General features: G+C 49.8%; 1 protein-coding gene across 4 annotated transcripts in view; it reads left to right on the forward strand.

The window, feature by feature from the left end:
• Positions 1 to 15,192, forward strand: part of PLB1 (phospholipase B1) — a 143,429-nt gene that overhangs the window by 86,098 nt on the left and 42,139 nt on the right. For all 4 annotated transcript variants that reach the window (XM_086700270.1, XM_086700269.1, XM_086700271.1 and 1 more), the window contains 12 exons: positions 891 to 942; positions 1,527 to 1,607; positions 4,527 to 4,592; positions 4,880 to 4,980; positions 6,995 to 7,076; positions 9,955 to 10,059; positions 10,177 to 10,272; positions 10,492 to 10,563; positions 11,516 to 11,554; positions 12,091 to 12,151; positions 13,024 to 13,082; positions 13,965 to 14,038. In XM_086700270.1, the coding sequence (XP_086556396.1) occupies positions 891 to 942; positions 1,527 to 1,607; positions 4,527 to 4,592; positions 4,880 to 4,980; positions 6,995 to 7,076; positions 9,955 to 10,059; positions 10,177 to 10,272; positions 10,492 to 10,563; positions 11,516 to 11,554; positions 12,091 to 12,151; positions 13,024 to 13,082; positions 13,965 to 14,038 (888 nt within the window). The remainder of the gene's footprint in view (positions 1 to 890; positions 943 to 1,526; positions 1,608 to 4,526; positions 4,593 to 4,879; positions 4,981 to 6,994; positions 7,077 to 9,954; positions 10,060 to 10,176; positions 10,273 to 10,491; positions 10,564 to 11,515; positions 11,555 to 12,090; positions 12,152 to 13,023; positions 13,083 to 13,964; positions 14,039 to 15,192) is intronic.

The following is a 15,192-nucleotide window of genomic DNA, read 5'->3' on the forward strand; positions in this document are numbered from 1 at the left end:
TTTTATTAAAAAAGAGAGGAAGATCTGACAACCATATTTTCCTGCTGGCACTGTGCCAGAGACTGTATTGATGGTGGTGGTGGTGGTAGTGATTCAGTGGATTATTTCTAATGTGGATGCTTACCACATGCTACTCTAAGTTCTTGATCTCATCCATCCGACAACTCGATGAAGAAGGTATGCTTACCGTCCCCATGGTACACAGGGAAACACTGAGGGTTTGCCAAGTCGAGTACTCTGTCAAGGTCTCACAGCTGGTCAGTGGCTGATGGAAGCAGGAGTCAGCCCCAGGCTGTGTGGCACCAAGAGTGGCTCTTACTCCACAAGGCTCCTTTGCTCATCTCATTTGCTGCTCTCCATGACCCTCTCGGTTAGGGGGGGTTTATCTCTACTCTTTGGGGACTGCAAACTTAAGTTACATGACCATAGTCAGCAGGAGGCCACTAAATGTCAAGCCCGAGTGTGTCTGACTCAACCACGTCACCTCGAGGGTGCGGGTACCCTTGAGGTGGAGTTCATACCACAGAATCAGGCTCATACCCAGCAATGTATGACATGAAACGCACATGCAGCCTTCTGTCTGCCCCGAATGAGCCTGGCTTGGAAGAGAAAGGAAGACGTTTCATCAAGGAGGCCAATCAGGAAACATTCCTCTGAGTCACCCCCTCATGTGTGGTGTGCCCTGCCCTTCCCAAAGCACAGTCACCACTCCCCCGCCTCCCCCACACCTCCAGTGGAGACTGAATGGGAAAGGTGATCTGGGGCAGGAACATAGCCTTCAGTCCAACTATCCTGTTGCATATTTGGTTCCTGCCATCTCTGCGAAGTCCTCTCCCTGCCCCGCTTCACAGTCCCTGCTTCTCAGGTGACTTCTTCCTATGTGCCCACAGGGATTTACCTGTTCAGGCCAGGAGGCTGGTGGACCTGATGAAGAATGACACGGTAATTCTGGGGGAAGCACCACCTGGGACCGCTTGAGGTAGGATTCCCCGGAAGAGAGAGTGAGCAGGAGAAATCCGTGGAGGCAGAAAGGCTCAGCTCTGGGGTAGAGGATGAGGCCACATGGAAGTCTAGAGAATCCACCTTTAAAAACAACAACAAGGGGCGCCTGGGTGGCGCAGTCGGTTAAGCGTCCGACTTCAGCCAGGTCACGATCTCGCGGTCCGTGAGTTCGAGCCCCGCGTCAGGCTCTGGGCTGATGGCTCAGAGCCTGGAGCCTGTTTCCGATTCTGTGTCTCCCTCTCTCTCTGCCCCTCCCCCATTCATGCTCTGTCTCTCTCTGTCCCAAAAAATAAATAAACGTTGAAAAAAAAAATTTAAAAAAAAACAACAACAACAACAACAAATGATTTAGCACCTACAACCTGTGACCTATGATCTCAGGACCCCAAAACCAAAGAACAGGAATTGTTAATGTCCGTTAAACCCTCTGGTATGTGAGGATCCATCCCTGCCAATGTTCAGCACTTTTCCTTGACTTGACTCTGGAGCAAGGCACTTACTTGTTGGTTTCTTATTCATTTCAGAAGATAAATTTTCAGGAAGATTGGAAGATAATAACCCTGTTTATAGGAGGCAACGATCTCTGTGAATTCTGCAGTGACCTGGTGAGTCTCCAGGCCCTTAACTCAAGACTCCCCAGGGAAGGGATTGTCACCCTCGGTGGCTGGAGCAGTACAGCAGGGGTTGGGACTTGGGGCTTGTGGCCTGGGATTAACCCTGAGACCAAGGAGGCATTCACCTCCAGGAAAAGATTCAACCAAAGCTGGTTATGAAATTGATCTTGATTAAGTTTCATAACAAGGGAACCTTATCATATCATATTCTAGAAACCAAGATAACATTCCAAGGATCTGGAAAAATCAGGCGTATCTTCATCTAGGTCATTATAAGTCAGCTCCTTTCTCCAGCATTGAACTGCCTTACCATCTCTATCTAGGCCGTCATTTGAACGGAAAAGTTGATTTCCTAATGCAAGCGTTTAGGCAAGGTTCGGAGCCAAGTCTCTCCGAGTTGATGGGAAACCCAAGAGCCAGGCTGCTGCCTTGTGGATGTGGCGCTTCTTCCTGGAACCCCAGAATCTCTGAGCTGTCCTCGGCCCTACTGACCACTCTCCTACCTGTGGCAGGAATGCCTTCCATAGAATCTAGCTGTTGAACATTCCCAGCAATAGGCAGCTCTTTTAATGTGCTCTACTTAGTATTAGAAGCAGGTACCAATTTTTTTGGTAGTGCTTTTTGTGTTAAGCCCAACTCGGCCTTCTTGTAATTTCTACCTTTTCTGCCTGTGCTAGGCATGCCTGCAACTCTTCTGCATGGAACCCAGCAGACTTTAAAGATAATAGGTTTTCTTAAAAATTTTATTTTATAAGCAATCCACATAGGAAGTATATCAAAGTACAGAAAAAAAAAAATTCTCTGTAATTGACAACATCCAGAAATGCCATGTCTAGCATGTCTTTCTAGCATGTTCCGTGATTGGGAAGCCATTGCTTTATTATTTGCTAACAATAGCATCATTCTGGAAATCTTGTTTGGTGATCTGCTTTTTCTCAATAGCAATACATTGGGAAGATACTCCTCTGTCAGTATTTAGTCTTCCATAAAATAATTCTTAATGACAGTATAAGTCACCCATAACCTATATTGGCCATACTTTATTTAGCTGTCCCCAGTCATTGGAGACATAATTTGTATTGTTTCTAATTATGCCTGTTATAAATAATACTAGGATAAACATGCATCTTTATGTACATCTATAATTGTTTCCTGATATATATCCCACGTAGTAAGACTTTTAAGCAAGAAGATATATATGTTTCCCCTAATATTTTATCACAAAAACTTACAAACATACTGAGAAATGGAAAGAATTGTGGAGGAGAGGCTCATATATCCACCACCTAGATTTTACAGTTGTTAAATCCATTAAGCTAATATAGCAAAATGTTATCTTATAAGTTTAGTGGATTTATCCATCCATCTTATTTTGGGGGGATTCTGCACATTTTTTAATGTTTTGGATACATATTGCCAAATTGCTTCCAGAATGTTGGTATCAGTTATGTCTATTTCCTCACTCTCCATCTGTCAATGTATGTTATTTGTTTTAATAGCTGCTAATCTAATAAATGAAAAAATTGTATCTTGTTTTCAAAATTTGCATTTATTTGATCAGTAGGGAGGAATAAACCTCTATTTAATGCTCATTTGAATTTCTCCTGAAAAGTTCTATATTATGCCTATTGACTATTTTCTGTTAAGGTATTTATCGCTCTCTTATTGATTTCTAAAAGCCCCTTATATTAAATATACTAACCCCTTTATCAAATATGTTGCCTATTTGTGGCTTCCTATTTAATTTTGTTTATAGTGTTTTCTGATAAACAGAACGTTTTTAATTTCTAGTATCATTTGCTGGGCATGTATCATATGCCAGGCGCTGTACTAGGAGCTAAGCCTTGAGGCTCTGTCCTCAAGGAACTCACAGTCAGGGAGGGAGGCACAGACAACTCGCCATAACATGATAAGGAAAACATCATGATGTGGTTGTAGTGATACAGAAGAGAGTTCCAAAGTAAGAATTGCCATGGGAATTTGTGTTTTGTGTGGGGGAGAGTCAGAGGTTTACACAGAGCAGGAGACTTTCCAGCTGGGGCTGGAAAATGAGGACATTTGTCAGGCAGAAAGAGGACCAGCAGAGGAAAGTTGAGGAAGTGGGGAGTCTTGCTGAGCCTGGGAGCTTCTTCTCTGAGGGGCAACCCTGCCCCCAAGACCCCTCACAGCCTGCTTCCCTGGCATCAAAGTCACCAGGGTCTGAGGTTTTCAGGCTGTGACGTGAAGGCCCACGGTGGGTCTGGGGCTGTTAGCGAAGTGGGTGGGGAAGTTGGACCATGGCCCTGCCCCCCTTCTTGAAAGTTATAGTTTTGATTAGTTTGGGCTCTTGGTTAGATTTAAGCCAGAGAAAGGGTTCCACTTAAAAAAAAAAAAAATTTTTTTTTTTAAACCGCAAGTATGGAGATCAGAAGAAAAAATTATTAAAATGTTTTTATGCTTAGGGGAGAGGATTCCCAGGACCCCCTTGCCCTCCCATCGTCTCCTTAAGTGATCTGATTGGGCCATAGTTCCCCCAGGCACTTGAGGCTCTAAGAAAAGAGCTCAGGCCATAGGATCAGAGAATATTCAAACTACAGGAATCTTAGAGGTCCTAGGCTCCAACACCCCATTCTAGAGGGGCCCAGAGGTATGATGTGCTTTAGCTAAGGCCCTGCATCTCGCTAATGCAAAGTGGATGCAGAGCTCTCCATAATTCCATGCAGAAAAAAAGGCTTCCCTGGTCTCACAACCACGACCAGCCCAAGGACAGTGGGGTTGGAGCAGAGGCTGGGGCCCTGAAGGTGAACCTTATGTTTCAACGTTGCCTATTCTGGCTGAAGTACAAGAAGAAGGGGACCCAAGAGAGGAAATGGCCCTGGTCTGCAGAGAGATTGGGTAGTGAATGGTGTTAAACATTTTGTCTTCTTGCAGGTCCACTATTCTCCCCAGAACTTCACGGACAACATCAGGAAGGCTCTGGACATCCTCCATGCTGAGGTGTGGAAGCTGGTCTGGGTGGCCTCTGTGCAGTTCAACCGCGTCCTTCTTGGGCCTCAGGCTTGGCCCAGAGGCAGCTCTGGCTTCCTTCCTGCCTTTCCCTGGAGGCCAGTGCTGACCATGCTCTTGTCCTAAACACAGTGTCAATGGGGGGAGGTGGGGCAGGAGGGATAAGGAAGTGGACGGGGCCACATTAAAGACCACGGACCCAGCTGGCCCCAGACCCAGATGAGAGACTGGATCCCCTGGCCTTGGTCCTCTTAGGGACTGGTCTTGCCTTCCCTCAGGTTCCTCGGGCATTTGTGAACCTGGTAAATGTTCTGGAGATCATCAACCTGAGGGAGCTGTATCAGGAGAAGAAAGTCAGCTGCCCAAGGCTGATCCTTAGGTGAGAAGGAAGCTTCCCCAACCACCCCCCCACCCACCCACTCCCCGGCCCCGTTCCCTGTAGCGCCATGAGACCCTTAGCAGAAAGTAATCTCAATTACTTAGAAAGCCCAAGGGCAGATGTGTGAGAAGTGTTAAGACCACCCCATTTTCCAACCCGACAAGGCCTAACGGGTTTTCGTGACTGAGCGTAGGCCTCATCTACCCTCCAAGTATGTGCTTACAACCCAGCCGTGCTCCTGTTGTTATGGTGGCTCAGGACACCCTTCAGTTCTCAGGGGAGGGAAGAGTAAAGTGTGAGGAACGGAGTGGTCCTGCGTGGCCACGAGCGTGGCCCATGGCCAGGCTCACGGGCCACCACTAAGTGTATCCAGAGCTTCCCCATCCCTACAGGCCCATCTCCAGGACACAGGGAGCCTCTGTTTGGCATGGGTGCTCCTGGATGGGCACTCACAAATATAGGGCACTTGTCACTTAGAGGAGAGGGGGGACAAATTATAATCAGGATCTAGAGGACAGTCTTCCCAGAGCATACAGCGCCCTGGTCCTGGGAAAGTCCCTGAGAAGCCTTCTTTATTCTCAGTCTCCAGAGCCAAACAAAGGTAGTTCCCTCTCTGATATTACACATCTCCATGACCTTCAGGGTTAAGATACCCTTCTAACCCGAGCATGAACATTTCTCACAACATTGCTTCCTGTAAGGCCCTCTCTGGACCATTAGCCCAGGCCACAGTGGCTGTGCCTCAGCCCAGCTTCCTCCCTAGCTCTGTAGCTCTTCCCAGGCCCCCACCACAGCCCTGGGCACACCACGTGCTGATTATTCATGTGCCTCTCCTCCAACAGCCCTGACCTCTGTCTGAGTCACTGCTAGCACAGTGTAGGGGCTCTGTGGCTGTTTGCTGAATGAGTGAATGAATAATTCACAAGGGCCAGGTTTGCTCTTGGAAATGAAGGGGTACCTTGGCCGCCACCCTGAATATCCATGCCAGACCGCACCTGGGGGCCCAGATTGCACAGGTCTCCCGGGGAAGGCCTGAGGACACCGTGAGCAGGAGGATGGCTGCTGGATGACACAGGCCTATTAATGCAGCTGGTGTCAGGCATGCTATTTTCAGCTGCTGACTCATTCTCTGGCTCCCACTTTCTCCAGTCACTGGGCCACACGGGGGATTCAGTGTATTCATTTCAGAGCAGCTTACCCCCAAATCTCTTGCTACCAATCACTGCGGGGTTTTTAGACAATTAAAGCTAAAGGTTCGGAGTAGGCATTTGCCAGGTCTGTTCTCAGCTCTGAAATGGCCAAGTCACCGACAGGTTAGGCAGACTGGGGGTCACCTTGGTCTGCCGCCTCTCTGCTGTCCTGTCTCAGTGGTTGAGCCTTCCTCGGAGGGCCATCTACTCTAAGCCATCTACTATTATAATCTACTCTAAGCCATCCGTATTATACCCTCACCCCCTTAGACCAAAAGCCTGGATATGCAAGGTGGCCAATCACAGCAGAGATACAGACTGGACAGAAGCAGTTTAACCAGGGATCACACCAGACGTTCTTGAGTTCAAGTCCTAGCTCCCACACTTAGTCTCCGTGTGACCTTGAGAAAGTACTCAACCACACTGAGCCTCAGTTTTCTCATCTATACAGTGAGGATAATGATAATCCAACCTCTTGAATAGCTGAGAGGATTAAATGCGTTCATACTCATAAAGCTCTTGGCACAGTAAACATTAATATGCATTAGCCCCTCTTATTGTTATCATTTTTATTATTTAAAAGTAGGTGTGCCTTATCTGTGCTGTCTGTCTTCAGACAGTCATAAGGTAACTCCGCTCTGTAAGTCCCTCCTGCAGATGTTAGAAGTAACTATTTCACTTTAAGGAGAAAATCCAGGTCTGTTGAATTTTCTTCGGCTTCCTCTGGTACCTCCAAATTAAATAGGTTCTGAATCTCAAGCCAGGGTCATGCATTCAGATGGTGATTTTGATGGGGTGGGGCCTCTCCTTGGTTTGGTCTACAGGAATCTGTGCTCCTGTGTCCTGAAGTTTGATGATAACTCACCAGAACTTGCCTCCCTCATCGAAGTCAATAAGAAATACCAGGTAAGCCAGGAAAGGTTCCAAGACTGCCCAAGATGTTGTCTGATTGCTCTGGTTAGAAAATAAGCACATGCTTACATTATCTTGACCCCAGCTGTCCAGTGTGAGGTTACCACTGACCAGTTTGCAGATTTAAAGACACTCTGAGAGGCAGCAGGGACTGTAATTCAGTTTATTTGAATCAAGCTGTAAACAACGAAGTCACTGAACATATTTCACCAAATCTCAGTGCCTGGCCTTACACACACACACAAATATATTTCCATTTGTCCTTGAGAAATGTTTATGAGCTTCCGACTCCTGGCTGGGAAACCCTTTCTGTCTAAGAGAGTCTAGAGGATTCAGTGAGATCACTTGCATTTCCTCTGTCCTCCTCTTCCAGGGAAACAGGTGTTATTGGGGAGCACAGGGAGAAAGAAAGTCAGCAGGTGATCTCCAAACATCCTGTGGGTTCTTCATTTGGGGACTTTTTCCATCCAATCTTTGAGCAGAGCAAATGGATCCCTTGCCTATGTTGAGTTTCCCCCAAACAATCATCCAGTCACTCAAGAGGGCAATGGTAGCCTTCTAGCTGCTTAGGGTAGGCTGCAAACAGCTTCCAGGGTGGTTCCATCCTTCAAACCCATGGACTCCTTGGAGTAGAACCACTTCCCTGCTTTGAGGCAGCCATGCCTGCCAGGGGTATCAGGGCTCAGGGGAATGAACTTCTATCTATCACCCTCTGGGTGACTCCCCAGCTGCACCTCCTTCTGCTGTGGGCAGGCACCTCTTCCCCTGGTGAGGAAGTTCATGGCCGGCAGCAGGCGGGGGAAAGGCAGCCAAGGTTATGGCCATGAAAGCAAAGCTGCTCCAGATGGAACAGGTTCTTGGGTGCAAGCAACAAAAACCTCTGCACTGCTGGTTAATTTAGGCAGATGTGTTATACAAGCAGAGTGTCTGAAAGAGTTAAAAAGTGAGGCTCAGAGGCTGTGCCATGAGAAATCACAGAATCGTGAAATTCTAGGGTCCAAGCCATAAGGATCAAAATCAGGCCAAAGAACTAGTTCAGTGGAAACATTGTGGACACAGCTGTCACTGCTGCTTTTAGGAACTGAATGCAGCTGCCACCCTTAGCAGAAAGGATTCTGTGCTGTTCGTCTTTCTATCACCAGCTCTGGAGGGCCCCGGGGCCTGTGCCTAAGCCCTAGTGTGAGGGTCATTGGGAAAGCCAGCATTCATCTTTCTCCCCTTCTACAGTGGGAGGCAGGTTGCTCTTAGTATAGTGGAGTTTTTCCAAACATAGAAAGTGGATTCAGATGCTGGTGGTCAGCGGGAAGGGAAGGGAAGGGAAGGGAAGGGAAGGGAAGGGAAGGGAAGGGAAGGGAAGGGAAGGGAAGGGAAGGGAAGGGAAGGGAAGGGAAGGGAAGGGAAGGGAAGGGAAGGGAAGGGAAGGGAAGGGAAGGGAAGGGAAGGGAAGGGAAGGGAAGGGAAGGGAAGGGAAGGGAAGGGAAGGGAAGGGAAGGGAAGGGAAGGGAAGGGAAGGGAAGGGAAGGGAAGGGAAGGGAAGGGAAGGGAAGGGAAGGGAAGGGAAGGGAAGGGAAGGGAAGGGAAGGGAAGGGAAGGGAATCTATGGGAATCTATTCACCAAAATTGCCTTCACCAACCTCTCTAGACAGGCCTGCCATTTCCAGGTCTGATCTCGGTTACCAATGAGATCCTGGAGGAGCTCGCAGGTCAGCCACAGCAGGCCATCAAGCCCACTCTCAGAATCTTCTCACTCACTACTTTCTGCAAAAGCTATGGTTCCCGTAACTCGCCATGGAGGTGATCGTTGCATTAAAAACCACCATGAGCCAGGCATTCTAGACACTCTTTCATTTCTCAAGGGATGCACAGTTCCACTGTGTGCCATTGTGTCTCATCCACAGGGTAATCGGTAGCATCAGAAGGGATCTAAGGGATGGTCCAGGCCTTGCCAAACACCCTCCATTTACAGATGAGGAAAGAGAGGTCCAGAGAGGGGGAGAGCATCTTGCTGAAAGTCACACAGCTACTTAGTGGTATTGCACTCTCTTTCTGGCTGCCCCCGGGAAAAGGAAGTACATGGTCCTTCTGAAATGCCCCCACTAAGGTTCCTGACTTCCCTCTCCAGCCAGGGTCCTGGCCCCATCTGCTAGAAATCTGGCAAGCAGTGAAATGGCAGAGGCTGGCAGAATTTGGAGCCAGAATTGGGATAGTCGGTTCTCCTGGAACCAAGCTCAAGTGGGAGCTATGAGAGTAACAGCCCTGTTACCCTCCTGGACAGATCTGAGAGTTTCAAAGAAGTGTACACGCACAGGACCATTCATGCGCGCGTGCTCGCTCGCTCTCTCTCTCTCTCTCTCTCTCTCTCTCTCTCTCTCACACACACACACACACACACACACACCATGCACGAATGATAGAAATGGGCAGTAAGTGCCATTGCTGACTCACCTTTGATTTTCTAAACAAATGTAGGGCAGAAATAAGTTAAATGTAAGGATTATCCCAAAAAGTCATTTGATCAAATCAATACCCTATCCCCTCCCCAACATCCCCTGCCCCAGTCTTTAATCAGAAGCTTTAAAAGGAGATCCAGCTGATGGTCTCGGGTTTTTCCTTATCTTTCCTTTTGTTTTTGTTTTTGTTTTTTTCCCACAGCCTCGGTCAAATATACGCAATGGCAGCTGGGGTTGGGGGCAGGGTCTGAGATAAAGGCTGATCTAAAAAGTAACTAGTTGGTTCCGGATAGGTTGAGATTTTGCTACAGATTGATTTCACTCCAGGGTCAGACTCTGTTTAAACTCTATGGCAGAGAAAAAGATTGCACAAGGCCCGGTGCAAAGAGGCCCCTGACCCTTGCCCTGTTTGCCTCCTGCAGGAGGGGACTCACCAGCTGGTTGAAAATGGGCGATACGACACAAGGGAGGACTTCACGGTGGTCGTGCAGCCATTTTTTGAAAAAGTGGACATGCCAAAGACCTCGGTAACGAAAGCAAAGATCATGGGTAAAGGGGAGCCACGCAGTGTCCAGTTTGTAGTGTCATTTCTGTATCCGACGTCCCTATAACGTGCCCCCCCCCCTTTTCTGCCCTGTGACCAGGCGGGGCTGCCCGACAGCTCTTTCTTCGCTCCTGACTGTTTCCACTTCAGCAGGAAAGCTCACGCTCACGCGGCCAGTGCCCTCTGGAACAACATGGTAAGATGACTGAGATAGGGAAAATTATTCTCCCTCTGGGAGGAGAAAGACTCTGGCAAGCTCTTGAAGGAGTTCAGAGGCCCATCACTCAGGCTGTGTGATCTCCCACACCGCAATGATGACAAACCACATTCCCCACACCCCTCCCTCCCTTCCCCAGCCCCGACCTGCCTCCTGGCCTTCCCATTCTTGCCACCTCTTTTCTGCTTCTTGCCTTAGCTGGAACCTGTTGGCCAGAAGACAACGCAGCATAATTTTGAACACAAGATCAATATCACATGTCCGACCCAGGTAGAGTGGGAAGTTCATCCTTGCAACAGGTCTATTTATCTGAAGCATCTTTTCCAGGCTTTTGACACCTCTGTGAGGTTTCTCAGTTCATTTCACCCCCAGATCCTACCCCTACCCCAGACTCAGTGAACCATCCACAGAGCCCTATCTGGTTGGACCATGGTGGCCAGAGGCCCCTAGGGTGCTCCTTTGTCCACATCCCAGGGAACCCTAGCACAAGTCTGGGCTGCACACAGTTCTCTCCAGCTGGGAAGAGGAATGTGACAGCACCACCCAGCTCTCATTTTGGAGACTGAGGGCGGTAGCAATCCTCAAGGACAAGGATGGGACAATAGGATACCCTGTCTCCGTGTAGCCGCTGCCTCCATGGCGGGATAGAAAGAACAAGGAACTGAGACCCGGAATAACATCTGCTAGGACAAGGGTTGGGGATGGGGCTGGTCAACTGGAAGCCAGAGCAAAGAAAGCAGCCCCCTATGCTCACTCACCAGTTTTCAGGAAGATTCTTGGGTCTCTGTAGCAGTTCCCTCACCTCTACGCATGTCTCTGTATTCCCAGAGGGGTCCCTAGACTGAGCTGAGGCTGATGTGGGGCAGGACCTCAAAGCACCTGTCTTTTCTTGCCTAGGCAGAGTGGGAGTGGCATGGGGGTGGCAAGGGGCCTACGGAGGCTCTGTTGGGAAGGACAGGGTCAAAAGGAGGGGTGATACAGCTGCCCCAGCCAGCTGTGTGGGAACCTGAGAGCAGACTTGCTCCTCTGGAGCCACTACAGGGTTTATTCTAATTGTTCCTACAAGTTCAGGTTGCAGAGAAGGCCCAATGCATCCTGGGAGGGAGCCTGCAATGGTCGGCCTGGCAGGGAGGGGCTGGGAATGTGGGGCAGGGGAGGCCCAAAGTGTTGTGTGGAAAGCAAGCAGAATTTGCTGGAATTGCTCACCGCCCTCTTCTCACAGTTCTGGCCGTTTCTGAGAACCTACAAGAACAGCGTGCAGGTACGGGCTTGTTTCTCCCCTTTCTCCACAGCGGGCAGCCCCTGGGCTAGGACTGGCCCAACAAGGTGGGGTGGGAACGCTGGCAAGGGTCCTGATGGGCAGCCGAGGGGAATGAACGCTTCTGTGTGAGATCCGCCACCTACGCCTTCGGACAGGGTGGCAGGCAGAATAAGCCGCACTGGTAACAGCCCAGGTGGAGGCCAGCCAGTCAAATCACATCCTCATCAAAGACATAAGTGAAGATCGCGTTCCTCTTCATAAAACTGCCACAGACACAGAGGTGGAGGGGGGCGGGGTGAGGCCATTGAGTTGATGCTCTGATCTTGCCTTGGATGGTGCGGGTTCTGAACTAGGTTAGCGGATCCCAGCCTGCGGTCACCTAGGGGGCCTTCTTCAGTGCCCCTCCAGGTCCCTCCCACCCCCGGGTGGGACCCAGGAACCTGTGTTTGGTAAAGCTCTCTGGGTCAGTGTGACACCTAGCCAGCATCTCGGGTCCCTTTCAACCCGGGATTCCAGGATTCGTTCTGTGCCTGTAGGGTCATGGGAGCCAGCTGCTGTGCAGGGACAGAGCTCCTTCTGCCTCACCGCCCACCTCAGGTAAGTTCCTCATGAGACACCAGGACCCTTGGGCCCCTCCACGAGGACTCAGGGGCCAATAAGTGCTCTGACAAGACTTGGCATATGTAACTAAATGACACAGGGCTAGTGCTTGCTTCCTGTCTGGGTGGTTGCCTGGGATATGTCCCTGCCTTGTCCCCCTCTGCCCTGCAGCCATGTCATTAGCCAGCAGGACCCGTGGTGGCCAGGCCAGGAACTGTTTGCTGCCTTCTCATTCAGCCTCCTGAGGGAGCCCACGTTGGGGAGCCACATGAGTTCTCCCTCCCCCAGTGGTGTGACCGCACTGAGGCCCAGAGGTGGGGGTGGGGTACCCGGGGAGTCCCAAGAGTGAGCCAGCTCTGCAGGGTGTCCTGTGGTCCCAGACTCTGCAACTTTCTAGCCCTACTTTCTAGTAGAGAGATTTGGGACAGGGAAAGGCCTGACATGATTATTTCTCAGATTTTGGGTAAAAACCCAGAGCCCAGCTCTAAATGGGCTGACCACCAGACTCTGTACCATATCTCACATGGTCTGGTGCCCATGCGGTCCTGTGCTCAGGTCACTGCTGGCCTCCCACACGACCACTGGCACTGAAGCGGTTGATTCTACTCTGCCCTCTCTACCATCTGTCCGTCCATCTGTCCATCCATCCATCCATTCCCTCTCCTTCTCCCTCAGCACCTCTCTCCCCATAGGTCCAGGACTTATCGTTGGGTCTCTTTATGGGAAAATTCCTCATATAACCTCTGTCAGCCTCCATGGCCCAAACACACATGCGGGTCATATTTCTGGTCTTGCTTAAAGCAGGAAGCCGTAGGCTCCGACTACAGGTTCCTTCCCACGGACTCAATTGTGTCCACTTGTCTTTGCAGTGCACACGCTGAGACCGGCAGATATCCAAGTTGTGGCTGCGCTGGGGGATTCTCTGACTGTAAGGACTCTTGGGCCCCAGTTGGGGTATGGTGGGGCTGTGCCAGTTCCAGGGCCTGCACCCCGGCCTCTGTGTTGCCCTGCACCCCTGTCCTGGCTCTGTCGATCTGAGAGCATGGCAGTGGTTTGATTTTGCAGCCACTTTCTCAAGCAGGTGTGCAAGAGGAAATCTTTCTTGGGGGTCAGCTGAGTTGTTTCAAATAGTGGAGGTTTTGAACGCCTAACGACACTTTTTTTTTTTTTTTAATGATTAGAAAAATAGGTCGTTTCAACTCAAAACAATCTTCTAAACCTACCTGTGGGGGTGCTCCTTTCCCTTTGGATTGTGCTTTGGATTGACTCAGCCCCTCTTTCCATCTTCATGGAAAGCATCAGAGTCCACAATTGTGGCTAAAGCCCTGTTCCTAAGTTCCAAGAAACAGGGCCCTTACCTCCCCAGATGACCGACTGCCTTACAGAATGTCCCAGAGGGAAAGAGGAGACACGTGCAGTTTATGAGAAATCTGTCCCCTGCCATCCACTCCAATCTATAGGCTCTTCCTTCACGCTTATCAAAGAATTTAGGAGCATAATGCTGGTGGTAATGATACGGCAGCGTCTCAGATGTGCGAAGCACTGGGGAGTTTTCAAAGCTGCTTTTACAGCTATGATCCAATTTGGTCATCAAAATAATCCTAGGAGATCAGCAGGTCATGTCCTCAGTTCAGTAAGGAGACAGCTGAGATTCAGGGAAGGCAGATAGCTGGAAAGGAGGTGGCAGAAGGCAAGCCTGGTCTCTGACTCCCGGTCCAGGGTCTGTTCGTGCCACGCGATGTGTGTATTGGGAACCGCCTGTGTCCTCTGACTTACTCATTTTCCTACGTATTTGGGTATATATTCAAAGGCCGGCAGTGGAATTGGCTCCAAACCAGATGACCTTTCTGACGTCACCACTCAGTATCGGGGGCTGTCATATAGGTAATGTTAAACCTGTACCCCCTCCCTCCCCAAGTTCACTCTCAGAACCTAGACGAGGGGTTGTCTCTTTTTAAACGCATAAATACCAAAGAGGAAAGGACCAGGTCTGGAAGGGGCTTTCAGAAGGAAAACCTGTATATTTCTGCAAAGTGTGATCATACGGTGAATGGAGAAGATATTTTATTGATAACTTTTTTGCAGAAAAAGAAAACCAGGGTTCTTGTCAGACTCCTGGGTCAGCAAATCCGACATGAAATGCACCTGAAAAGCACCAAACTTTTGAGTTTTCACCTGCCTGTTTGTGTGTGTGTGTGCACGTGGAGATCTCCATCTGGTTACTGTCTCTGTGCATTTATCCATGTCATTCTGCACTCACACCTCTGCCTTTACATGGATGTACACATCTGTCCAGAAAACTCTGAAATGCAATACACCACTTCGAGAGGAGATGACCAAGAGAGAGTCATAGCCCCTGAGCCCTTCCTGTGTGCCTGCAAGATACCAGGCACTGAGGCGGGTGGGCGGTGGGCGAGGGGACGTACAGGGAACACAGACAAATGCCCGTGCTCAATTGGCAAGTGCTATTCAAAAATGAAAGATGCCCGCCCGCGGGCTACAGGAAGAGAGAAGAGGGAATAATCAACCCTGCCAGGGGAGAGGGAGGCTTTTCAGAGAAGGTGGGAATGGACAGATTAGCAATTAGATGAGAAAGGGCATTCCAGACGGGGAGCAGAAAAACTCGTGGTGCGTCAGGGGAGTGGGCGGATGTGGGTGGGTTTTCTTAAGTTTCTTTCGGTTCCCCATGAAGTTCACGTTTGTGGATGCTTCACAGTAACAGGCAATTAGCTCAGAATTCAAAACAACTAGAACAAGGCCAGCCAGGAGAGGGCAGAGTGCTAAGGAGAAGTTTTGCAGCCAGACCACACGCTCGCCTCCTCCCTTTTCTGCCCAGTGAATTCAAATGGAGCGTTTCTTTCTGGAAAGGGAGAGGGAGCCGTGTGGGGATGACCGAGACTGTGGCAGTTCTCCCGCCAACTCAGAGGACAGCCCCAGAGGGGAAGGATTTCCTAGGGGGGGAGCAAGGGAGAGAGGGCCCCGGGCGTGGGTAGCAAGAGGACACCATCCACTGAAATAAATGCCTCCCAGCTCCTGGG

The sequence above is a fragment of the Puma concolor genome, chromosome A3 (assembly GCF_028749965.1).
Source record: "Puma concolor isolate L17-30 chromosome A3, mPumCon1.1.hap2, whole genome shotgun sequence".
NCBI classification, from domain to species: domain Eukaryota; kingdom Metazoa; phylum Chordata; class Mammalia; order Carnivora; family Felidae; genus Puma; species Puma concolor.